Here is a 24,701-nt window from a genome sequence, read left to right as displayed (position 1 = left end):
GGAGATTTAGAGACCGGAAGCGGAAGACCGGGACTTCGAGCCACAGCCAATCGAGGAGTCGCTGAGGCCCGTGGAGCGGGTGCGGGGAAGGCGGCTTCTTCCGGCGGGCCGAGGGGTAGCTTTGTACGTTGAAGGACACACACAGCCTGCGGCATTCGTGCTTTTTCGCGAGGTAGGTGTGGAGAGGAGCCTGGGCTCGGACCTCGCGCTTCGGCTTGGCGGCGGCCTAGGGTCCGACCATTCCTAGTCCGGGAACGCTGCGAGGTCTTCGCTTGGAGGGGCGAGAGCGGTGGGGGAATGGAAAAGGAATTTGAGATCACGAGGCTTTGGCGGTGCGAGGGGTCCGACGTTGGCTGGGCAGCCTCGGGGAGAGGCCAATAGACGCTGCCAAGAGCTCCCGAAGGACCTGAGATTGCATGTTTCCGTGGAGAAAAAATGAGGCCCGCAGCGAATGGAGTCCCCCAAGGTCACCCGGTGACGTACCATTGGGTGAGAACTTGAGCTTCTGACCCCACCTCTGGCCGAATTAATTTCTTTTCCTGTGGGCATACTGGTGTCCACTGAGCTAAGGAGGCTGGCCAGCCAGATCTCCGTGAGCTGCGCCGCAGCCTTTGTCAGAGCGAGCGAACGGGGCCCTGCCCTTGCCGTTCTCCAGGGTTAGATTCAGACTCCCGGATGTTCCATCAGCGGGAAGGCCTCTCCTGGGAGGTGGCCGGACCGAGCGTTGTAAACTCCTCGAAGTGCGGGAGGCTGGTTCTGGTACGTGAGCGGCTCTCGCTCATCTTGGCCTTGCTTCGTGATCTCACCATCCCAGGTAGTGTCCAGTCCGAGAGGAAAATATGAGTATGGAAAAACAGAAAGTAGCTGGGGCAGTTCATCACCGTGGGCCTTTTCCGAAATGCTAGTTTTACAGGTGAAGCGGGAGAGGCATGGAAGGACTGATGATACTTGATAGCTCTCTTCCCCAGTTAATTACAAACAAAAAGGAAGACTCTGTTGCTTAGACCTTCCCCACAGACTGCCATTTAACAAATAGTACCATTATTCTTAGGTAATTGTCTCCTTCATTAATAGGCCTTGCTAAACTTAAGTATTACTCGGAAGGAAAGCATTGATTTCAGTTCAATTATCCCACGAAGGTTTCTGACCTTTGCCCAAAAGGAACCAGCAGTTTGCTGAAGACTGCAGAGTGTTTCCAGGCTTTGCTCCCATTATTTATCTCACCAGCAACATCCCGTTTTCCACTCTCTGCTCCATCTTAGCCTCTCAGGAGTCTTCCTTTAAAACCCAGACCAAATTGCAGTCCCTATACCATGCTGTCCAGTCGGAATTAGTCCTCTGTGGACGATCACAGACGTCAGACTTCGTCCCATATTATGTAGAGGGAATTTTAAAGCACCTTAAATTGTTTCCGTTGCACACCACATCCTCCTAAAATCTTTTGTTAGGCACAGGTAGTGGGGGTTATCAGTTAATAATCTGACAAAGTTAAGTCCTTGTTTTCGGTAGTGTTTCTCCTGGAAACCTGCTTGATACTATAAGAATTAAAAATATATATATAAGGTGAATGTGGTGGGGGTGGGGAGGAAGTATGCCTTGAACAAGTTTAGTAAAATGAAACAGTTAATATAAAAGCTTCACCATAAAGGTTTCTTTTAATGGACATGTTCCTACTTGTGCTGGACAAGCCAAGGCCACTGAGGGGTCACCCCACCCCTTCATTGCTCCAAGAACGTTCTTTTTTATTTTTTTATTTTGTTGTTAATTCTCGCCTTGGGATATTTTCCCTTTGGTTTTTTTTAGAAAGAGTGGAAGGGAGGGGGCGAGAGAGAGAGAAACATCGATGTGAGACACATCCATTGGTTGCCTCCCCACGCACCCCACCCAGGGCCAGGGATCAAGCCTGCAACCAAGGTACATGCCCTTGACTGGAATCGAATCCAGGACCCTTCAGTCTTGAGGGCTGACACTCTGTCCACTGAGCCAAAGGGGCTAGGGCTCCAAGAACGTTCTTGAAACAATTCAAAATTAAGGTCATTTGTCCAAAATTTTCATTGCCAATTCTGTGCACGAGAATGCCTCTGAAGGCCTTTAAATGGTAAACAGAAGCGTGCCAGTTTCCATAGCAATGACTTCCTCACAGATGTCTCCCTCTTCCATTTCATCAAGAGCCAGCTATATCACTGCCACTGCCTACCAATCTCGACCGGACCTCGACCGGCTCGTCTATGTTGCCAATCGACTCGGCGTGGCGTCGGTCGTGGTAGATAGGTGGTCATACATACGAATTTTCAAGTGTTGTTCTGGTGACCTTTGAATGTGCCTTTGCTGTTTTTATTATAAGAGAAATAGGTGTATTTGTAAAATATGTGGGTGCTATAGATACAACTCCTCTAAAAGTTTGCTATATATTTTTCCATTGTTTCCTGATACTGCAGTGTTTTTCAAACTTTAACATACTTCAGAAACACCTAGAAGGCTTATTAAAATGGATTGCTGGGCCCCAGAATTTCTGATTCAATAGGCTTGAGGTGTAGGGCCTGACAATTTGCTTTTCTAACAAGTTTCCCAGGGATGTTGATGCTGCTGGCCTACAGATCAGACTTTGAGAATCATTGATGTGCTCTATAATACAATATTCAGAAGTAGGATTTTTTTTTTATTTAACTTACCTGGGGACATATTGCATGTCAGTATGTAAATAAATAAAGATCAACACACATTGTATTTCCTCCAATGGAAACCATCAGTTATCAATTTCTTGTAGGTGGACTTTTAGTTTTTCCAGTTTACTTTCATAAACAGTATTTCTGTCACCATCCTTCATCCATGTAGCATGTTTCCACTTTGTAATATTTCTATAAGGGTAAATTCCTGGAGAACAAATGAACCAGCTAGACAAAAGGGTATGCTAATTTTATAATTTAATAGATATTGCAAAAATGCACTTTAGGAAGTTGTACCAGTTTACACTCTAGGTAACAAAGAAAAATGTTTATTTCCCAACAGTCTTATTACTGCTTATTATCATAATTTTATCTTTGCTAGTCTGCTAAATATGGTTTCATTTTATATTTCTTTGATCTTAAGGTTGATTATCTTTTTATGTTTTGCCCTTTTGTTCTTTTTATTTTTTAATATATTTTTATGATTTCGGAGAGGAAGGGAGGGAGGGAGAGGGAGATAGAAAAAGAAACATCAATGATGAGAGGGAATCCTTGATTGGCTGCCTCCTACACGCCCTCTGTTGGGGACCAAGCCCGAAACCCAGCATGTGCCCTTGACCAGAATCAAACCCGGGACCCTTCAATCCGAAGGCCGACTGTTCTATCCACTGAGCCAAACTGACTAGGGCTGTTCTTTTTATTTCCTTGACCTAAGATGATTAAAATATTTGCCCATGTTTTCTAACAGGATTTTTTTGTTTCCTCCCCCCCCCCCCTTTTTTTTTTAATCCTCACCCAAGGATATATTTATTGATTTTAGAGAGAGGAAGGGAGAGAGAGAGAAAAAAAGAGCAAACATCGATGGATATATTTATTGATTTTTAGACAGGGGGGAAGAGATCGAGGGGGGAGAGATCAATCGGTTGCCTCCCTTATGCATCCCAACCTGGAACCAAACCCACCACCTTCGTTTTACAGGACTATGCCGATGCTCCAACTAACTAGCCACCTGGCCAGGGCTTGGTTTTCACTATTTACATTTAAATCTTTTATCTATTTTGGTGTAAGGAATAAGGATCCCAGCTTCCCTACCACCATCAGCTACTATGTATCAACTCCATTTAGTAAATGATTTCTTAAATTATTTATAAGAAAAATTGTAAAGGAAGGGTTCCAAGTTGAGCTGTTAAGTTGGTGGTTACCCTTCTGAGAAACTGAAAAGTTTCACAAGGTCTAACTTTTGACTAATTTTAAAACAGATTAATTTTTTTAAAACTGATTAATTCCAACTACATTGTACCATGGTATAGATAGAGCCAGAATGGAAAACATCAAGCAATATTGCAGTAGACTTAGAGACTGTTCTTTTCCTATGCCCAGTGATTTGACATATATTCTGGAGTGTTGTGTAAAAGCAACCAAAGTAAAGTTCTCCTTCCAAAAGTTTCTCTTGTCAGCAAGGCTTTTTTCACCATCTTTGCTAATACTATGTTGGGCAAGACATACATAAAAATTTACAATATTTATATGCAGTGACTTTTCAGATTTTTAAACTAAAAAAAAAAATGTATTTTAAAAATTGAATCCAAACCAATTTATTGTTGCCTTCTTTCTTTTTCTTTTTTTAAAGATTGAAATCATGGCAGGTCCAGAAGCTGATGCCCAATTCCAGTTCACTGGTATTAAAAAATATTTCAACTCTTATACTCTCACAGGTAGAATGAATGTAAGTATTAAAGGTACCTTTAAGCACTTATATTTTAGTATTATATAAGTGTGACAGTATATCCTCTTTACTTCTTCCATTCTTTTTCAGTGTGTAATAGCCACATATGGAAGCATTGCTTTGCTGGTTTTATACTTCAAGTTAAGGTCCAAAAAAACTCCAGCTGTGAAAGCAACATGAAAAGTAAGGAGTTGACATTTAAAAGTTTATAACTTAGCCGTTTTGATGTTACAGTATTTTTCCCTGGCTATAACAGTAAATCATTGTCATGATGCAAAATTTATTACATACAAGGAAAAAATAGAGAAAAATATTACTCATATCCCATTACCCTGACAATTTTAGTTGCCATTTTGGTTTAGCTCTTTTTTGTATATTTTATTTGGTTTCCATTGGCTATGACTACAGATTGAAGGAGGGTAGGTTTATAAATGTCTTATAACAGGTATGTTCTCTATAATTTGATGCATAAGTGCTGTGGGTATATGATTTATTTTACAGAGGAAATGTGTCTCCTGTTAGATTTTGTTTTAATATAAATAACATTACAATCAACACTTTTGAGCATGAAGTCTATATCTATGATTGTTTCTTAGGCTGAAGTTTGTTTCCCAAGGAGTTCTGGGGCACCCTGCTTTTTAAGAGTTGTCTCTCGCCCTAACCGGCTTGGCTCAGTGGATAGAGCGTCGGACTGCGGACTAAAGGGTCCCGGGTTCGATTCCGGTCAAGGGCATGTGCCTTGGTTGCGGGCACATCCCCAGTGGGGGATGTGCAGGAGGCAGCTGATCAATGTTTCTCTCTCATCCACGTTTCTAGCTCTCTATCCCTCTCCCTTCCTCTCTGTCAAAAATCAATAAAATATAAAAAAAAAAAGAGTTGTCTCTCTTGCCCCAGCCAAAGCTGAATAATACCAGTTTGGGTTTTTGTTAATTTGATCAGTAAAAATGATCTTTTTTTTTTTTATGAAGCTGTGCATTTTTTTGTATTTGCTTACCATTTGTATTTTTCTTAACATTCTTTTTCATGTGCTTTTCTCATTTAATAATTGGGACTTTTGTGAAGACCTTATTTCTCTCATATAAACTCATTATGTAATAATTATTAACTAGCCTTTTAAATCAGTTGTAAATATATGTTTTTTTTGCTAGTGTGCTAGTTTCAAGGTGTCCTTTAAATCATTTTTTATTTTTCAAGTAAAGTTGACATATATTAGTTTCAGGCATACACCCCAGGGATTGGACATTATATAACTTACTAAGTGCTCATCCTAGGAATCTCATACCTATATGACACTATACATATTGATTAGAATATACTCCCTATGCAGTACTCTGCATCCCCGTGACTATTCTGTAACAACCAGTTTGTACCTCTAATCCCTTTACCTTTTTCATCTTCCTCCCATCTGGCAAACATCAAAATGTTCTCCATATCTGAGTCTGTTTCGGTTCTGCTTTTTTATTTTGTTTTTTTAGATTCAGTCATTGATATGTATTTATTGCCATTTTATTGTTCATATTTTTTGTTTATATTGTTCATATTTTTTTTCTTTTTTAAAATTTCTTACGGAGGATTCTTTAACATATTATATAATACTAATTCTGGTTTGGTGGTGAGGAACTATTTGAGCTTTTTCTTACTGGAAAGCTCTTTATATGTCCTTTAATTCTAAATGATAGCTTTGCTAGGTAGAGTAATCTTGGTTGTAGGTTCTTGCTTTTCATCAATTTGAATATTTCTTTTTGTTTTTTGGGTTTTTTTTGTGTGGGGGTTTTTTGTTGTTGTTGTTAATCCTCACCCGAGGATATTTTTCCATTGGTTTTTAGGGAGAGTGGAAGAGAGAGGGAAAGACAGAGAGAAACATCGATGTTAGAGAAACACATCGATTGGTTGCCTCCGACCAGGGCCAGGGCCCTAGGAGCCTGCAACCAAGGTACGTGCCCTTGACCAGGATCGAACCTGGGACCCTTTGGTCCGCAGGCTGACGCTCTATCCACTGAGCCAAACTGGCTAAGGCTGAATATTTCTTGCCAATCCCTTCCAACCTGCAAAGTTTCTGTTGAGAAATCAGCTGAGCTCCCTTGTAGGTAACTACTTTTCTCTTGCTACTTTTAAGATTTCTCTCTGTGTCTTTAACCTTTTGTATTTTAATTATGATGTGTCTTGGTGTGGGCCTCTTTGGGTTCATCTTGTTTGGGACTCTCTGCACTTCCTTGGCTTGTATGTGTATTTCCTTCACCAGGTTAGGGAAGTTTTCTGTCATTATTTTTTCAAATAGGTTTTCAATCTCTCTTGTTCTCTTTCTTCCTGTGGCACCCCCAATGATGTGAATGTTGGTACACTTGAAGTTGTCCCAGAGGCTCCTTATAATGTCATTTTTTTGGATTCTACTTTATTTTTACTGTTTTAATTGCATGTTTTTTTCTTCCTTATATTCCAAATCACTGATTTAATTCTTGGCTTCATCTACTCTACTGGAACTACTTGTAAATTACTCATTTCATTTCATTTATCCTTCATTTCTGACTGGTACTTTTTAAAAAATATATTTTTTATTGACTTCAGAGAGGAAGGGAGAGGAAAACAGAGATAGAAACATCAATGATGAGAGAGAATCATTGATCAGCTGCCTCCTGCATGCCCCACACTGGGGATCAAGCTCACAACCCCAGCATGTGCCCTGACTAGGAATCGAACCATGACCTCCTGGTTCATAGGTTGACACTCAACCACTGAGCCATGCCGGCCAGGCTCTTGACTGGTTCTTTTTAATGGTTTCCATGCCCTTTTTAATGCTGTTGAAGTTCTAAGTTCATTGAACATTGTTATAACCAGTATTTTGAACTCTGCATCTAATAGATTGCTTGTCTCCATTTTGTTATTTTTCTGGAGTTTTGTTCTTTTCTTTCATTTGGGACACATTTGTCTTCTGATATTGGCAGCTTCTTTGTATTTCTATGAATTAGGTAGAGCTGTTTCATAGAGAGGCCTTATGTGCTAGGTGCCACAATCTCCCCAATCACAAAAGCTGGGCACTCCGGGTGCACCCCCATGTGGACTATGTTCACCTTCCTGGTGTAGTTGAGCCTTCATTGCTGTTGGCACATCAATGGGAGGGACTCTGCAGCCCAATCGCCTGCAAGAACTGGCTGCAACTACCAACCACCGTGGAGGATCAGCTATGCTGGGACCTGCCCCACAGAGCAGGACTTACTTCAGTGGGGCTCTAGTTCCCACTGAGTCTGCCTCTTTTTTTTTTTTAATATATTTTTATTGACTTCAGAGGGAGAGGGAGAGATAGAAACATCAATGGTGAGAGAGAATCATTGATCAGCTGCCTCCTGCTTGCTCCCTATTGGGGATTGAGCCCGCATGTGCCCTTGACCGGAATCGAATCTGGGACCCTTCAGTCCACAGGCCAACACTCTATCCACTGAGCCAAAACAAATAGGCCTGAGTCTGCCTCTTGAGTGTGTTGCTTGTGAAAGTGGTTGGGTGGTGCTTCATCATGGTCTGAAGCTGTCCATTGGATGTGCTAAGTCTGGGGTCTTCAGAGAGATGCAGGCCAAGGTCAGTCACTGCCTGTGTTCTGACTGCCACCTGTTTCCTGCCTGGGGCCACCTGGCATGAGTTGCAAAGCAATCTGTAAATGGCTATTTGTGTTGGTCTTGGAGGTGCCCAGGTGAGACCAACCTGCAAACCAGGGCTGGCTACTACTAGTGCCGGGCTTGAGGCCACTTAGAGAGAGGTACAGGGCACACTGAGGGCCGATGCTGCTCATTTGAGATTTTTTAGCAAAGTTTGAAACATGAGCTAAGCCATTCATAGGGAAAAGACCCTGGAAACAGCTTTGGTGGGCCTTGTAGTTGGGTAGGGCAGGTCTTGGGGAATCACCAGAGCAAGGCAAACAGTGTGAACCAGGTTGATGGAGACTCAGATTTGGTCCCTGTCTGCTGACTTGGTTGGGGGAGGGCTCAGAAAAGGAACAGCCTCTGCCAGCACTTTTGTCTGCCAGAAAGTTGTCTCCCAGCTCTCACCTTGATCCCAACAATTCATTTCCTCCCCTTTTGTCTCTGGCGTCTTTCAAGCTGCTGTCCTAGTACTGGAGTTCCGAGGGAGGGAGTCAGAGTAAATCTATGTGCAGGCCCTTTAAGAGCAACTGCTTGCCCTAGCTTGTTCGTTCAATGGTTAGAGTGTTGGCTGGTGGACTATAGGGTGGCAGGTTTGATTCTGGTCAAGGGCATGTACCTTGGTTGTAGGCTCCATCCCTGGGCCTGATTGGGGCGCATGGGGAAAGCAACCAATCAATGTCTGTCTGTCTGTCTCTCTCACATTGATGTTTCTCTCTACTCCTCCCTTCCACTCTCTAAAAATCAGTGGAAACAAATATCAAGTGACGATTAAAAAAAGAAACTGCTCTTAATTCCTTAGTTGTAAGACTTTCATTTAGCTAGTTTTCAGATGGTTGTTCTGTAGTTTAGTTGTAATTTTGATGTGGTTGGTTTCAAGTTTTTATATAAGCAGTTCTATCTTTTCCTTAAATCCCCTTCGTCTTCATTTGCTCCCAACCGCCTTTTCTATGCTTGAGTGAATATTTGTGTTGGCAGTGAATGTGCAAAAAACCCAAAATCCAGATCTTTATCCAATGTAGCTTCCCACCGATTCCCTCTGTTCTTAAGAGCTTTTCCAATCCTTAGGAGACTAAATATCCCAGAATGCAAATGTAGTATTTTACTCAATTTTCCAGATTAGGAACCTCCTAACTCTGGGAGGGTAGTTGTAGCCCCATTATACAAATAGAGAAGTTGTCTCAGATATTAAATAACAGATACATAATAGATAACATACCTGTTTTCTACTGTTTAAAATGTTACTTTATATACTTGACTTTGCCAATAGCATACTTTTAGGGTCATACTGAATAGTTGGCAGCTCTTTTGTTAAAAGTGGAGTGTTTGGTTAAATTGTATTAAGCTGAGATAAACCTTAATTTTGGGAGTTAGACTCCTTTGAGAGTTTGATGTCAATTTGCATTCAATTTCAAGGGGTTCATGGATAGTCCTATACTGATAATTTGCTGAATGTCTTAAAAGGTAGAATTGAACATGATTGTGTCTAAACTATTTTTGCTTTGTTTATAGGATTATAAACTGTACCTCATCTGTTAATTTAGCATGCCTGGAGAAGCTAATGTCAACTCATCATGTGATACTCAATTTGTACAATAAATTATGAACCTGGAAAAGCTGGTTGTCTTTATTTACAAGATATCAAAAATATAAAAACTGTACAAAATGCAAAAAAGGCAAAAACTGGCAGTGACTTGGTCTGAATTTTAGTTTCCCAAAGCAAGGCTCAGTACTGGAGGTAAGCAACTGAAATGTCTGTCTGACTTCAAGTGTACAAGGTTGTGTATAGCCATTTTAGCTGAAGTAGAACATGGAAGCTAAATTTCTTCACCTAATTTCTAGAGGGGGTACACTCGGCATCTAACAGGTGTAAATTCAGATGTCAGTGGGTAGCTATACTTCATTTTAGAAATGAATTGTAGTTCACCCTACCCAGTTACATACATTCCACTAGTCATAGGCTACGCAAAAACATTAGATCATTTAACATAGTACTTGAGTGCCATACAGTAACTACATTTTTACAGCAGAAACAACATGCTCATAGGATTCTTCAGCTAAAATTCAAGATGGTATTATATTACTCAATTTGAATCTTGAAGCAGGATGAATTGTTGAAATCAATTGGGAGTTTTTCTAAACATAATAAATTAAGATAGCGTTTGAACAGAAAATGCATAGTTTCCACACATTCCAAAGCACCATAAATGTCCCCTCCACAAACATAATACCTCTTATTCAACTAACGGAAATTAGTTAAATGCAGTTGCTATAGAAACGTGGAACTCTCCTGTTCAGATTTTCCAAGCAGCATACTTCCAGATCCATATAGACAAAACATTCTTTGTAGCTTAAATATTAATCACTGAGGTATTTGCTTTTAGTCTCCCTTTTCAAACAGTAGCTTCCAAAGGTCTTTAATACCGATGGTTTATTGCGGACTATAAGCTCCTGCAGCTAGAACCAAGTTTCTTCGAGTAAAATGGAGATGTACAACTGGTGTTGATTTGGTCATATATGTTCCCAACAGTAATTCCTGTGAATTCTCAGGTAAAGTTATATGCCCAGTGGCTGTAGTAAAGTCATCAGTCTCTAAATCTTCAAATGCTTTGACAGCATCCCATAACCGGACTGTATTATCCATTGAACCTAAGGGAAAGTCAAAGGAAACCATTTAGTAGCAGCTACCATATTTAGCTTCTGACATTTTGCCAAGTACTTTTTATGTATTTACTGTATATTTCTGGTGGAAAATCTAAACCTGACTATCAACTCTAGTCCTTCTAAAGGAGCATTTCAAGCAGTAGTTTAATGTGAGAGGTCAATATACGTGTAGAGCGATACTCCGGAATCATAGCTAAGGAGAAACAAAGCCTAAAACAGCAGGACTTAATTTTGCAATTGTCAACCCTCATTGTTTCCTGTTAACACACCATTTACCCTTTACCACAAAACCATTTCTAGTCATTTACCTGATGCCAAAATTTCACCATCTCTACTAAACCTAAGTGAACACACTGTATCGGTGTGGCCTTTTAATTCTCCAACCATCAAACCATGTCCAATATCCCAAAGGAGTACTCGGCCATCTGTTGCTCCTGTAGCCAGGAATCTCCCATTGGGAGAAAATGTCAAGGAATGAATTGGTCCCTAGAAAAGAAGTTCGTGGGAAGAATCAATAATAGGGCTAAAAATATTTAAGAAAATAAGACAAAGTTAGAATTTTTAGTGTAGTGGTATGAATAGTATCTTTAGAATATATGTGTCATTGGTTTTTAAAATATTTTTCTCAAAAGCAACCTTGTGTGCTGGAATAATGAGGTGTACGTAAAAATACCTTGTGTCCAGTGAAGATCCTTACACAGTTCCCATTCAAGACATCCCAGAGCCGCACAGTTCTGTCTGCAGAGCCCGTAGCAACATAATTAGAATTTGGGTGGAATCTGGTACAATTTACATCAGCAAGATGGCCAGCAAATATCCTTAAAGGCTGATAGTGGTCTGTGGCCCAGAGCCTTTTTAAAAATTTATTAAAAGCAAAAGATGATAATTAGTAGTTAACTACAAAATGCCACAATTATCCAAAGTAAATACCCATGTGAAATGTTAGTTCCAAATGAGTCCCTCTCACCTGAAGGAAAGAAGAAGGAATGATTTGAGACTAAATAGCATTCTTAAGAAAAATGAAGTTGATCTGGTACAAACATTTTATAATTCTTGAGCTCTCCTCTTCCTGCTCCCCCTCCACCCTTCTATCCCATCCAACTCCTAGTCTAACCCATAGTAAAGTTTTAGCCACCACATAGTTTCTAACCTGAGCTACTTCATCCTGAACTTTCCAGGAGATGACAGGGAAACAGGTGCTACAGTAGTAGTGAAAGACAAGGTTAAACAGCTAATTTTAAAAAAGAAAATGAAAAAATATATATTTTTAAAAAACACCTAAAAAAAAGGTTGTAAACAGCTGATGAGAGGCAGGGAAGGTGTGTTAACAAGCTAACTTGAGGAAGAAAAAGGACTTAAAACTCTTCATGTAGATATAATTATAGACATAGTAATACCTTCCCAAATTCACTTTCAAATAAGAAGCTATAAATGCTGACATTCTCAAAAAGTTGATCCTGGCCCGGCTGGTGTGGCGCGGTGGTTGAGCATCGACCTAGGAACCAGGAGGTCAGGGTTCATTCCTGGTCAGGGCACATGCCCGGGTTGTGGGCTGGATCCCGGGTGGGGGCGTGCAGGAGGCAGCCCATCCATGATTCTCTCTCATCCTTGATGTTTCTCTTCTCTCTCTCTCTCTCCCTCTCCCTTCCTCTCTGAAATCAATAAACAAAAAAATTAAAATTAAAAAAAGTTGATCCTCAATAATAGAAGTGAAATTGAGTTTGGCTGGAATTTTTAATTCCCAACAAGAAACCATTCTGTTCTTGAATAAATCCAGTTATAAGAACACAATGTACTTACCGAGCTACTCGGTCATGGCCCCCTGATACAAAGTAATATCCATATGGAGAAAACTGTGTGTCCCAAACTGGATAGTTGTGTCCTTTATATCCCACCAAGCAAGTAAATGTTTGAAGACTCCACAATCTAACAGTTCCATCCTCTGAAGAGGAAAGCAGGTAGTTCCTGAGAGAAGAAAATATATTTGATTCCCAGAATAACTTTTAGTTACCTGTCCAGTTTCTATACATTTTAATATCTATATCTATATTTGCATATATAAAAGGCTAATATGCAAAGTGTCCCCGCAAGAGTTCGACTGGAAGTTCTATTGCTCTCTATGATGTGTGCTGACCACCAGGGGGCGGTGCGGAACAAAGGAAGGCCCCGGCCAGCAGCTGGGGAAGGGAGGCCCCAGCTGGCAGCCAGAAGGCCCCAATCGGCCCTGATCATCAATCGGCCAGGCCTAGAGACCCTACCCGTGCACGAATTTCGTGCACCAGGCCTCTATTATTAAATATGCTGACTTACTGCGTCTTACTTCTGATTTATACATGGTATTCACAGTAGATCTAAGTAGAAAGTACTAAACAAACTAATGTTAGCTGTAATATTCTACATCTGAGCACCTATGGAATGAGATTTAAAAAAAAAAACAACCCTCAGTTTTTTACTTTAAAATGTAAATGCTATTTTCCTATCCTGTATGAGTTTTAAAAGGAATTATCTTTTTGACACACACAAAGGCAAATACAAAAACACTGTAGGCATGTGAGTAATAATCTACCTTTTTTAGGTATAAATACAAAAGCCGAACTATTCCAAGTATGGTTTTCGCTGAAATCAAGTTTCCCTCAAGTAAAAATGTATTATCCTGCTAAACCCCATCAAACAACAAAAACCTCATTCTCAAAGGCTCAAAGATGAAAATCTTGATGAATTAAAAGCTAATATCTATCCAAGTAAGATACAGATGGTATGACTACAACATACCCTTCCCCCAATTCTACAGAATGTCAGATCATGAAAAATAAGCAAATACCGATTTATGGGTTACAAATTTTCTTTTCAGTATTCTCTTAGTCTTTTTGATTGTACAAAGATATAAATCTTCAATTAATAGCTAATAAGCCTTTAATCTCAGGAATCATAAATTTAGAGATGATGGAAGACAGCATTAGCCACAAACCCAAAGTAGGAACAAGAAGCAATTCAAATTAAGGGTTATACTAAACCAGTGGTCGGCAAACTGTGGCTCCCGAGCCACATGCGGCTCTTTGGCCCCTTGAGTGTGGCTCTTCCACAAAATACCACATGCAGGCACGCACGTACAGTGCGATTGAAACTTCGTGGCCCTTGCACAGAAGTCGGTTTTCAGCTCTCAAAAGAAATTTCAGTCGTACTGTTGATATTTGGTTCTGTTGACTAATGAGTTTGCCGACCACTGTACTAAACTAAAACTAATTTTTAAAACCAGCAAACCCTGAAGTCTATAAATTTGGGTATACATGAAGTTGCTATCTTTTATAATCAAGATGAATTAGCAAATGGCAAAATCTAAAAGATAATGATTGACAGGCAACCAGAAGATTTTTCTAACAGAAAATTTCCTAACATTTGTATGTTTCCAGTAAACTTTTATATAAATTCAATATAATACAGCAGTACTTAATTTTTACTGTTTATACTTTACCTATCTGGACTGAAGCTGGCTCCATAGACAGGCCCACTGTGACCATACAAAATCTTTAATTCACTTGCTGTTTTCTCATCCATGATTCTTTCTAAGACATCATCTGATTCTTTGTCTATGAGGCTAAGATCTGAAATCGTCCAGAAATACTGATTTTTAAAAGTACATTCATTAAAACATTTTAAGGCAATCACTTCACAGTTCAGAAGAACATATGAACAGTTCTTCTGGCATACCACCCACTGTGCTAATGCCTCTAAATTAGGTGATACTATTCCAGTGTATAGCAGAGGAAACTGAAGTTCAGAACAGTTAATAATTTGCCCGAGTGCACAAAGCTAGATATTCAATGTTGGACCTAGGACTGAAACTCAAGTTATCCACTATATCACAATGTTTCTCAAAAATGAAAACTATGGAAAAATTATTAAAAATGTATTACCTTGTTTAATAGGATAGCAAGGAAGAAACTCTTTAAAATGGAAGTCCTGATTTTTTAATTCACAAATAATCATAAAACGTTGGTTTTTTAAACTTAAGTTTTCTAGCACATTCCCCTCGTTCTACAAAGGAAAAAACTGAGGCCCAGAGAAATTAAACCAGTCTAGTACTCCAGTCTCCTGATTGCCACTCCAACGCACTTATCACTATTGGGGATGTTATCATTTTGAGTTAATGTAAAATCAAGTGAAAGTCAGCTGAGATCACAATCTCTGGTATATATTCCATGGGAATCAAGACTGGAGTAAACTAACGAAGAGTTCACAACCTGACAGGTCATCTCAGTTACCTGCTGCTTGTTTGACACTACGAAGCTTTTTGGGAGTCACAGACCACACTCTGACAGTTGAATCTGCAAAACCTCCAGCAATCAAACTAGAATCATCAGTGACATCCACTGCAGTAAGGCCCTGCCAAGGGAAAAAAAAAAGCTTTATATTAAACAATACTGTTTTAGGGAGAAGAAAATTACAATCACATCTTAGAGAATAAATATTGATAGCTATTGCCCTGGCCAGTGTGGCAGTTGGTTGTGCATCATCCTGTACACTGAAAGGTTACTATTTCGATTCCTGGTCAGGCTTCTGCCCAGGTTTCCGGCTCAATCCCCAGTAAGGGGATTGCATCTTGATTATAAAAGAAGGCAGCCGGTCAATGTTTCATTCTCACATTGATGTTTCTCTCTCTCCCTAAAAATCAATTTTAAAATCTTTAAAAAATAATAATAGCTATTTTTGTCATATAAAAGATCATTTGATATTTCATTCTCATATGAAACCAACTTTTAGAGCATGCCATCATTTACCCCTTTTAGCCCTCCAAATTTGGTGTATGATATGAAGCAAATGTTAATCATTTTTGCACTTTACTAATATATCCTCAGCAGCCTACTATAAAGAATCTCTATAGAGACATATGAAATTCTTAATAAAAAACACTAAGTTTACATAAGTACTTACATCAAATTCAATAGAGATGAACTAGTTCCCTCTTCCTGAAAGGCTAGCAGAAGAATTCTGATCAGTGAAACCAGGGGCACATGTACGCAGGATTCTCATATCTACAAGTTGCTGAAGTTCTTTTAAACATTGCCTTCTATCTATTCCTAGCAATGTCCAACTCTATTTTTTAAAATGTATTTTATTAATTTTTTTACAGAGAGGAAGGGAGAGGGATAGAGAGTTAGAAACATCAATGAGAGAGAAACATCTATCAGCTGCCTCCTGCACACCCCCTACTGAGGATGTGCCCGCAACCAAGGTACATGCCCTTGACTGGAATCGAACCTGGGACCCCTCAGTCCGCAGTCCGACGCTCTATCCACTGAGCCAAACCAGTCAGGGCCAACTCTCCTTTCTTAATAGGTGTCTTTAAACTGTATTTATATCAATTATTTAAATAAAACTCCATTTTAATGAACACATTTCATTTAATAGTGTATTACCATTTTTACATGATTTTCCAGGAAGAAATTGCCCTATTATTTTACCAACCTGGTAAGCATTGAGGAATGTATAGAAACAAATGGAAGGTAAACAGTCTGGCCCAAGGCGCACCCGTTTGGTGGTTTCTTTCATATTCATTATCTTATCCAACTTATCTGAATCTTTCAACTCAGGAAGCGGGATTCTATGAAAGAAAAACAGACTGAAAATGACTCTATTAAGAAACTAGAACCCTGTAAAGCATACCAACTTGTACTTTCACACATGTCCCTGAGGGTTTTCCTCACCTGTTCTGAGGGGGAGCATTGGGATCCTGTTTTTTGCTTTTGGATCCAATACTATCTTTTTTAGGCTTCTTCTTTTTAGGTTTTCCTTCTTCATTTTCTCCTTCTTCATCCTCATCATCCAAAGGCACTTCAATTTCTGGCTCTTTTAATAAACCAAAAAATACCTACAAACAAAAGAGCCAACATTTTTTAAATTATTTTTTTGTTCATTAATACATCCTTTTCATATCTTGACAGGATGAATCACAACTACAAATATAGTAATTTATACCCTGAAGCAGATTCTGTACTTATCAACCCAATAGCCAATTTCCCAAACTTCTTCCTTACTAACAGAACCCTGATTTTGTTGGAGCAGCAATATGATCAGTTAAATAATTTCTGTTCCTGGGCTCCCATGCAGCTAGGAATGGCCATATAATGTCATTCTGGCTAACAAATATGCACACAAATATGCAAGGTAGAGTTTTAGAAAAAAATACTATTTTCCTGATAAAAAAGGGAGAGATTCAGCAGGATTATGCCTTTTGTCCTCCCCCTCTGCCTTCCTGGAATGCAGCTACAAGGCTGGAGCTCCAATAGCCATCTGTGAGCACAAAGAAAAGAGCTACATGTTAAAGATGGTGAAGCAGAAACTAGGAGCCAGGGTCCTTAATGGCGCTATGGAGCCCTCATGCCAGCCCAGGAGGGCTTTCCTCTGTAATATCAATTTATGTGAGAGAAAAACCCTTAATCGTTTCAGCCTCTACAGTCAGGGTTCTGTTAAATGCAACCATTCCCCAATTCTCACAAAACTTAGTATATAGTATAAAATAAATCCCAAACTAGCTGTAAGAAAAATGTATAGATGGAAATGCTACAATTTTTCATAATCTGTATTATATAGTTCTTAGGTTTATTCCCATACCTTTGATTTGTTTGCCTCTCGTTTAGCCTCTCCTGCCAAACTTCCCACCATCGCATCTATCTGTTGCTTACTACGCGGCATCCCATCAAAGATGTCAATGTAGAGGTGCTCCTGAACTATGTTCCATATCTGATTGTTCTGTTTCTCCTGAAGATGTCTCTTCAAGAGTTGGTACGAGTCACGGGAAATACGCAGAACAAATTTACTTGTTCGAAAATCCAACATGGTCTCATTCCCTTTCATGTGTTCCTTTTTGGTAAGACTAGATAATACTCGTAGGTCATCTTGGTAATAACATTCCTGATCTCCATGGAACCTGTTTCAGTGATTTTAAAAAGTCATTTTTCAATGTAATTATTAAGGGATCTGCCTCTCCCCCATATATTTATAAACATACCAGAATATATTCAACGTGTCTGAATAATCCTGGACTAAGCTGTAGGATCAGAAGTGACTTATTTCAAAATTACATTTCAGTTTCTGAATTCATCCTAAAAATTACTAATTTAACTCTAATGAAATGTATCATACTGTAAACATTTTAAGAGAATTTGAAATAAATAACAAGTGAATGAAAGATAAGATATCCACCATTGGTAGATAAGTCTCTTCTGAATGCCACCATTGGTAGACATTTAAAAATGTTAGAATCTTTGCTTTACTAAATTTTATGTTCTCTTAAAAACCCACTTTAAAATTTTCTTTATGAAAAATTTCAAACATATACAGAAGTAGAAATTGTAATATAATGAATTCAATGTACCTATCATCCAGCCTCTCAACAATAATCAATGAATAGCTTTCTCATAAAACCCACCATTTTTAATGATTTCTTATATTCTTAATACCAAACATATTTGTTAAACATCAGTATACTTTAATAATATGACTAAAGAACAAACGATGTCAAAGAATGAGCACTTCCATTTACTCACCATTACCAAAGGCAATTAAATAAAGCTGATAGCCTTGGTAACAATTAGTAAATTTAAATGTATTTTTGTTTATACAAATCTTAATTTTCCTAATATAAGTAAAATTAAAGAACATATATTTGGCATTCACTAAGCAGCAAGCAATGCAAACACATTTAGAAAACAATGATTAAACATAAGGTATCATGACCCTAGCTCTGATAGGCACATATTCAAAAGATTCCTAAACTGTTACCTGTGTTACCCTATTATGACTCATCTAGACATGAACTAAGGGTTCTAAGATTTGAATGAAATTAGAAATCTCAGCCTCTTAGTGGTTGTATCAGTCACTGTTCATAACCTCATCTGAGCATTGGATCCAGGGAAGGGCTGAGATTGTTGTAACAAGGAGACAGGGAGTACCCTATGATATTCCAGCTTCCTATGTGAGATTGCTATACCATGAGAAAGGAAGAGGTTTATTGATGACAATACTGTAAGAAAAATGAGCTTAGGGTAGAAGTCCTATCACCATCAGCCTTACTTAATTGTTTTTCCCAAAAAAACTGAACTATGAACAGTTGCTTTATGTCTTCTACTAGCATCGTGGAATAATGAAAGAATATAATGGCATAGAAGCCAAGAGTCCCAAGTTTTATTATTTCTCTATTACCACTACCTGTGTTATCTAACAAGTCCTGGCTTGTAGTTCTATCGCTTGTACTGAAGAGCTCTTATTCAAACTTTTGAGAATTGCCTCCTTTTTTTTTTCTTTTTCTAAATGAAAACCTTTAGAAGATTTCAGTCAGGCTGCAGGATTCTCATATCACTGCCTCTTTTCTTAAACACTTCTTTTCTTTGGATTCTATAACTCAACACTCTCCTGGTTTTCTTCCTACTTTTCTGGCCTCTCCTTTTCTCTCTCCTCCTTGGCCATCTCTTCTACTTCTTTTATAGTTCTTCTACTCCCAATGTCAGAGATCCTCAAGGCTCGGACCTAGCCCTCTCACTGACTTATTTCATACATCTCCCAGACAATCTCATCCCTATCCATCAATATTACACAAATTCCAATTTATGATTCTAGTCCCTACCTCTCCTCTAAGCTCTAAAGGCTTATATATCATCCACCCATCAACTTGACATCTCTTAAAAAGTCAAAGGCATAGTCCAATCTGAACTCAAGACTTTTCCACAACCTGACAAACCCTTGCAGCGTATTCTCTATTTCAGTAAAGGGAACGCCTATCTGGCTGGGGGAGCCAGAAACCTAGGGGTTATCAATAATACCTTCGTTTCCTTCACCTCCATAACCAATCCATCACCAAGTGCCTCACCAATATGTCCCTTTCACCAATACTACCATACCCTAGCCCAGTGTTTCTCCACAAGTGTGCTACTGGCACTTGGGACAGAACAATTCTCTGCTAAGTGGGACTACCTGCACATATTAGAACATTTGGTATCCCTAAGTCACCTGCTCCTCCCCGCTAGTCACTATGACCACCCAAAACACCTCCACACATTTTCCCAGTTGAAAAACACTACAATAACCTCCAAAACTGGTCAATCTATAGACACTCTCTACCACTACCATCTGTTTTCCCCAATGCATAAAGGTCCTTTCAAAATGCAAATCTAATAATGACATGATCCTTCAATGACTTCTTTAGCAGAGATGCCTCATTGTCTCCAAATATCCATTTTTCTTTCTCCCTCCACAATAGAACTCCTGAATAGAACACATGTTGACTGAGCATAGTGACACCTAGGTAAACAGCAAGCACATTTCCTACCTCTCTTGTAGATAGGTGTGATTGTTGAACTAATGACATAAAAAAAGAAATGCGATTGCTTAGAACCATCTTGTGCCACAGGTGGAAGCTGCATGACAGGGATGGTAGAGCAATAAGACTTGAGAATGCCCGGATCCTTGCTAAGGAAGGACTCTATGCCAGCCCCAGACTGCCTAACTTCATAAGAGAAAGAAATAAGCTTTTATCATATTTAAGCCTCTATTTTGTTTGGGTTTTCAGTCAACTCTCAATCTAATCTAATCCTAACATAGCTTCCTGTTCTCTTGGCATATTTTATTTATGCCATTATGTTCAAGTTTTCAGTGAATCTCAGCCAAATCAACTTCTATACCAGTGATGGGCAACCTTTTGAGCTTGGTGTGTCAAACTTCGCCAAAAAACTGAGCATAACTCGGGTAGTGTGTCACTTTGAGGAAAAAACATTATTTCACGATATTTATAGTTTAAATAACATAAATGTTTCATCCTCGGCATGCGGCCTGCCTCAGCGGCCGCGTGTCATCAGAAATAGCACTGACACGCGTGTCAGAGGTTCGCCATCACTGCTCTATACAATACAATCCCCTACTGCTCTTAGAATAAACGAAGATCTTCAACCTGGCCCAAGAACCTGCCTATTCCAGCCCATAACCAACTGTCCAGTTTCATGTTGTACCACTCACCACTCCATACTCCTCTCTAGCCACACTGCCCTTCTTTCATCTGTGTACCTACGATGATATCCACTGCCACAGAGCTTAGCTTTCACACATGCTTTTCCCTTCTCTTCATCTGGTTAACTCCTATCCAATCTTCAATCTTACCTCTGGGAGCATCACTTCCTCTGGGAGCCTTCCATGACTTTCCTAACTAGATCAAACCTCCCTATTTTAGGTTGTCATAGCACCAGGTACCTCTCCTTCATAAAGTACTTTTTGAATTGCAATCTAACATTTACCAGGATGTAGTCACAGATGAGTATATATATTACATATATATGTACACACACACACACACACACATATGGTATATATATATAATATATATTAAAAATCACATACTTCTCAAAGAATGATTTTGCTTCATTCTCATGTTGATTGTAGACTAGTTCCAAGTACATGTGCACAAACAGAGGATAAAAGAGTTGGGATAACTCTGCCCGATGGCAGTCCAAGGAACATTCAATGAAGTGTTTCAGTCCACTATAGTATTCTTCATACATTGTGGGGTCTCCTTGTTGGTTGTAAGCTGATAGCACAGCACTGACATCTGGCTGGTCTTCCACAGCTACACTTCCAACTGTTTAAAAAAAAAACATGAAAAACAGCTTTCAAGAAAATAACCTAATATATACCAAATGACTAGGACTATTTGGCTAAGGTCCAGAGGTGACTAATGTTTGTCTCTCTCCTCTCAAACTCTTTCCCCCAACAAAATCACATAATCTTTTAATGGGATTTTTACTTTGTTTCAGTCACTTACCCAAAAATTCTTCACCTTGTTCATATCTTAAAACAAAATTTTCTTTTCTGTTTTTGTTTTTTAAGAATATATTTATTAACCCTTTGCACTCGCTTGCTTTTTTCTCGATCCCTTTATTCTAATGCTAACCATGTCGAGTCACACTCGACATCCGAGTGCAAAAGGTTAAAGCTGGGGGCAGGGAAGGAAGGGCTTACGACAGAAGAAGCAACAGGAGAGAGCCTAGGCCAGGCTTCTTTGGCTTACTGAAGAGTGAGAGAAAAGGGGGCCTTGGGGACAGGTTCAGGGGGTTAGCCCTGGATGAGCTGCCACTGCCCATTGCTCCCCTGGTTGCAAGTCTCATGAGGACCCTTAGGAGAATTTAGGAGATGCATGCCTGTGGGGGAAGAAGAGGGGAAGGGAAAAGGGAAAGGCATGGGTGTGGTCCTAGAAGAGTGTACCAAAACAAAATTTTCAGTACTCTGTAACTTCCTTTGTAACATCCTATCCTGTGTTAGCTTCATATGTATACATCTCTCACTCCTGTAAGCATTTTAAGGGTGGGAAGGGCATGCCTTATTTATATTTCCAAAAGATATACCTAAAACAATTTCCAGAACCACCACTTCAAGGCAGAAAACATAAGTATTTATTTATAATACTAGAGGCCTGGTGCACGAAATTCGTATACAGGGATGGGGGGGGTCCCTCAGCCCGGCCTGCACCCTCTCCAATCCGGGACCCCTAAGGGGATATCCGACTGCCTCTCGCAATCTGGGACCGCCGGCTCCTAACCACTCGCCTGCCTGCCTGATTGCCCCTAACTGTTCCCCTGCCGGCCTGATCGCCCCTAACTGCTCCCCTGCTGGCCTGATCGCCCCTAACCACCTGTCTTGCCCCTCACCGGGACCCAGGATTCCCTCCTTCGGCCAGTCACAGGCACCCAGGACCCGGGCTGGCCGCAGCCACAGAGGACCGTGGGCAGGCGGCTTTGCCCGGGCCGCAGCTGCAGCTGCAGGTGCCTGGGACCGTGGGGCGGGCGGCTTGTCCCTCTCCTGGACCGCAGCCTGGCTGGTCCCCATTCCTCTCTCCCCAGTGTTTACTGTCTGAGCCTTTATGCATGACTGCGTGAGGACCATTTGCATATTAGCTCTTTATTATTTAGGATAGCAATACCAAGTAATGATACATGCATCAATTGAATTAGAGTTTGTTGGAAATTTTTAAGTTGCAATTAAAGTACTGTTATGCTGTTTACTGCACAAATGATATAGATTCTTTTGGTTACTCTAATGGCCTTTTCTTTTCCTCCATACTGATTGGTTTCTGAGTAATGATCTAAAATATAGGTCAAGTTTCTGAAGAGGTGAGAGATTGTAACAAAATGACCAACAACATAATTCACCCATCAGATAGTTCATTCACAAAATTTAGCATTCAGAAAAAATTCCTCTCATTCATATTTTTGCACATTTCTATTTATGGATTACAATGCTATATATTCATACTTCACTTCTGGCAATGCTGCAAAGATTAGGTCTCACAAATAGAGATTAATTTGGCTAGAAGCTCTGCAATGGATAATTTAATTCAACAAACATTTATTATTGGCTCCGGATCACTTTTGAAACCTTACATTGCATGCATATGAGGTTTACTGCAAGAACTTTGTAAAAGCAGTTGCTGGGAAAAGGAAGGGGGCCCTCGGGTGTCAGGAATGGATATCTAGGCATAAACTTTTCAATGCCAGTCATTTTACATATATTCTAGCTGAGCCTCCCAATCACCCACTTAATAGAGCGGGGCACTCAACCTTAGGAAGAGTAACTATATCAGCATCACACAAGTAAAGCAGCAGAGGCACAATCTGAACCCAGTCTGTCCAATGCCTATTCCTAAACAAATGGTTCTCAAACTTTCCCATACATCAATACCCGTTGGAAGCGTTTATTCAAAAAAATGCAGATTCCCAGATCCACTAAGTCTGAAGCTGCATTCCCCAAAAGACTTAAAACTCGTGGTACTTAACCTCTATTTTGAAGAAACACTGGCTACACTGTGTTCCTTCGCTCCCTGACTGTGTAGTTCGGAGCAAGACCCTCGGCTTGACTCATCTCTGAGGCAGAGATAATGCATACCTTTACCGTGGAACTGTGAGAATTAAGATACAGAACCTAAATACTTATGGGACCTAACGTGTGCTAGTATAGAACTGTACCAATATCGTCAGTGTTTATGCAGACCTGCCCAAGAGGACAGGGACCAAAAACCTGAAGGTCCCCGATCCCGGCGCCCACCTTCCCCATCCGTCCCCCGGCTCAGCAGCCCTCAGCCTCTGGGTGGAACTGACAGCTCCACCGAGAGGGTTTGACTGCGCAGCCGGCGCACTAGAGAAAGGGGCGGGCATGTGGCCCTAGAGGCGGGCCCAGGAAATTCAAAACAAGCCCGCAGAGGTGCAGGCCCGCCAACCTCGGCGTTCCCGGCGAGCTCCCCTCCGTGCCGGCGCTGCGTCCCCGGGACCCGGCGGCTCACCTTTCCCCGGAGCCGCAGGACATGTCGCTGAGCCCGAGACGGCGGCAGCGCCCGAGGCGCCGGTGCCCGGAGGGTCGGGGGCCGCAGGGCCGGGAGCCGAGGCGGTGACCCGGCTGAGAAGCGCGCTGGCCGCCTCAGCGCCCGCGCCGTCCGCCTCTCCCGGCGCGCTGCAGCCCGCCGCTGCCTCCTCCAGCAGCCGGGCCTCACGGCGCAGCGCCTCTTCGGCCTCGCGAAGGTTGCTCTGCCGAAGAAACTGCAGCACGGCCAGCAGAGTCTGTCGGTCGTGGGGAGCGCCGGCCTCCGGAGCAGCGGCGGGCACCGGGGCCGCCCCCGCCGGGGCAACGGCAGAGACAGCCACCGAAGGTTTGGGGGTCCCACCATCCCCGCCGGCTGACGACGCCGCCGCAGCGTTCCCGCCGCCACCATTGGGACCGTTATTGGTGGTGCCGCCGCCACCCTCGCCAGCGCCGTCCCCCGCTTGAGGAGGTAGCAGCGTCGGCGGTCCCTCAGCCTCTAACTTGACCGCCACCTCCGTCTGCTCCTCCGCCAGCGCCGCCATCTTGCGGCTGAGCCACCTTGTGCCGTCAAGTGTGATTGAGTTTTCGCCACATGGAGGGCGGGGAGAAGCATTTTACGACACCATCGGAGGGCAATTTACGGCAGTAGGCGGGGCGAGAAAGCGGTGGGGTAGAGGAATT

At 41.0% G+C, this 24,701-nt stretch overlaps 2 protein-coding genes and 1 non-coding gene across 5 annotated transcripts; 2 read left to right on the top strand and 1 right to left on the bottom strand.

The window, feature by feature from the left end:
* Window positions 1-72: 72 nt before the first annotated feature.
* Window positions 73-9,637, top strand: ATP5MK (ATP synthase membrane subunit k). Of its 3 annotated transcripts, none has more exons than XM_008144264.3 (4): window positions 73-172; window positions 4,297-4,392; window positions 4,483-4,575; window positions 9,534-9,637. In XM_008144264.3, exons 2-3 carry the CDS (start codon window positions 4,306-4,308, stop codon window positions 4,570-4,572), a joined length of 177 nt encoding a protein of 58 aa, XP_008142486.1. In that variant the 5' UTR covers window positions 73-172; window positions 4,297-4,305; the 3' UTR covers window positions 4,573-4,575; window positions 9,534-9,637. The 3 variants fall into 3 exon arrangements, with proteins under 3 accessions (XP_008142486.1, XP_054585359.1, XP_054585360.1); XM_054729384.1 differs by lacking the exon at window positions 73-172 and adding an exon at window positions 185-489; XM_054729385.1 differs by lacking the exon at window positions 73-172 and adding an exon at window positions 793-814.
* Window positions 2,193-2,274, top strand: MIR1307 (microRNA mir-1307). Its single transcript, NR_129037.2, has one exon. It is a non-coding gene; the product is annotated as a microRNA mir-1307 (primary transcript).
* On the bottom strand, window positions 9,633-24,565 carry TAF5 (TATA-box binding protein associated factor 5). Its single transcript, XM_008144262.2, has 11 exons — window positions 24,004-24,565; window positions 21,072-21,309; window positions 17,298-17,613; window positions 16,391-16,554; window positions 16,152-16,287; window positions 14,948-15,068; window positions 14,158-14,287; window positions 12,486-12,650; window positions 11,359-11,536; window positions 10,994-11,171; window positions 9,633-10,670 (listed from the first exon to the last, which is right to left on the bottom strand). The coding sequence occupies exons 1-11, from the start codon at window positions 24,560-24,562 to the stop codon at window positions 10,453-10,455; spliced, it is 2,403 nt and encodes an 800-aa protein (XP_008142484.1). The 5' UTR covers window positions 24,563-24,565; the 3' UTR covers window positions 9,633-10,452.
* Between the last annotated feature and the right edge of the window lie 136 nt (window positions 24,566-24,701).

The sequence above is a fragment of the Eptesicus fuscus genome, chromosome 17, assembly GCF_027574615.1.
Source record: "Eptesicus fuscus isolate TK198812 chromosome 17, DD_ASM_mEF_20220401, whole genome shotgun sequence".
Classification (NCBI taxonomy): Eukaryota; Metazoa; Chordata; class Mammalia; order Chiroptera; family Vespertilionidae; genus Eptesicus; species Eptesicus fuscus.
This window is presented reverse-complemented; position numbering and strand designations above follow the sequence as displayed.

Excerpts from the sequence above, each read along its gene's own strand:
- ATP5MK (XM_054729384.1), top strand. The coding sequence starts at position 436 with ATGAGGCCCGCAGCGAATGGAGTCCCCCAAGGTCACCCGGTGACGTAC. Across the intron at positions 490-4,296 it reads ACCCGGTGACGTACCATTGG|ATTGAAATCATGGCAGGTCC; the intron begins GTGAGAACTTGA and ends CTTTTTTTAAAG. Across the intron at positions 4,393-4,482 it reads CTCTCACAGGTAGAATGAAT|TGTGTAATAGCCACATATGG; the intron begins GTAAGTATTAAA and ends ATTCTTTTTCAG.
- TAF5 (XM_008144262.2), bottom strand. The coding sequence starts at position 24,562 with ATGGCGGCGCTGGCGGAGGAGCAGACGGAGGTGGCGGTCAAGTTAGAG. Across the intron at positions 17,614-21,071 it reads GCAAAATCATTCTTTGAGAA|GTTCCATGGAGATCAGGAAT; the intron begins GTATGTGATTTT and ends TCACTGAAACAG. Across the intron at positions 10,671-10,993 it reads TGGTGAAATTTTGGCATCAG|GTTCAATGGATAATACAGTC; the intron begins GTAAATGACTAG and ends ACTTTCCCTTAG.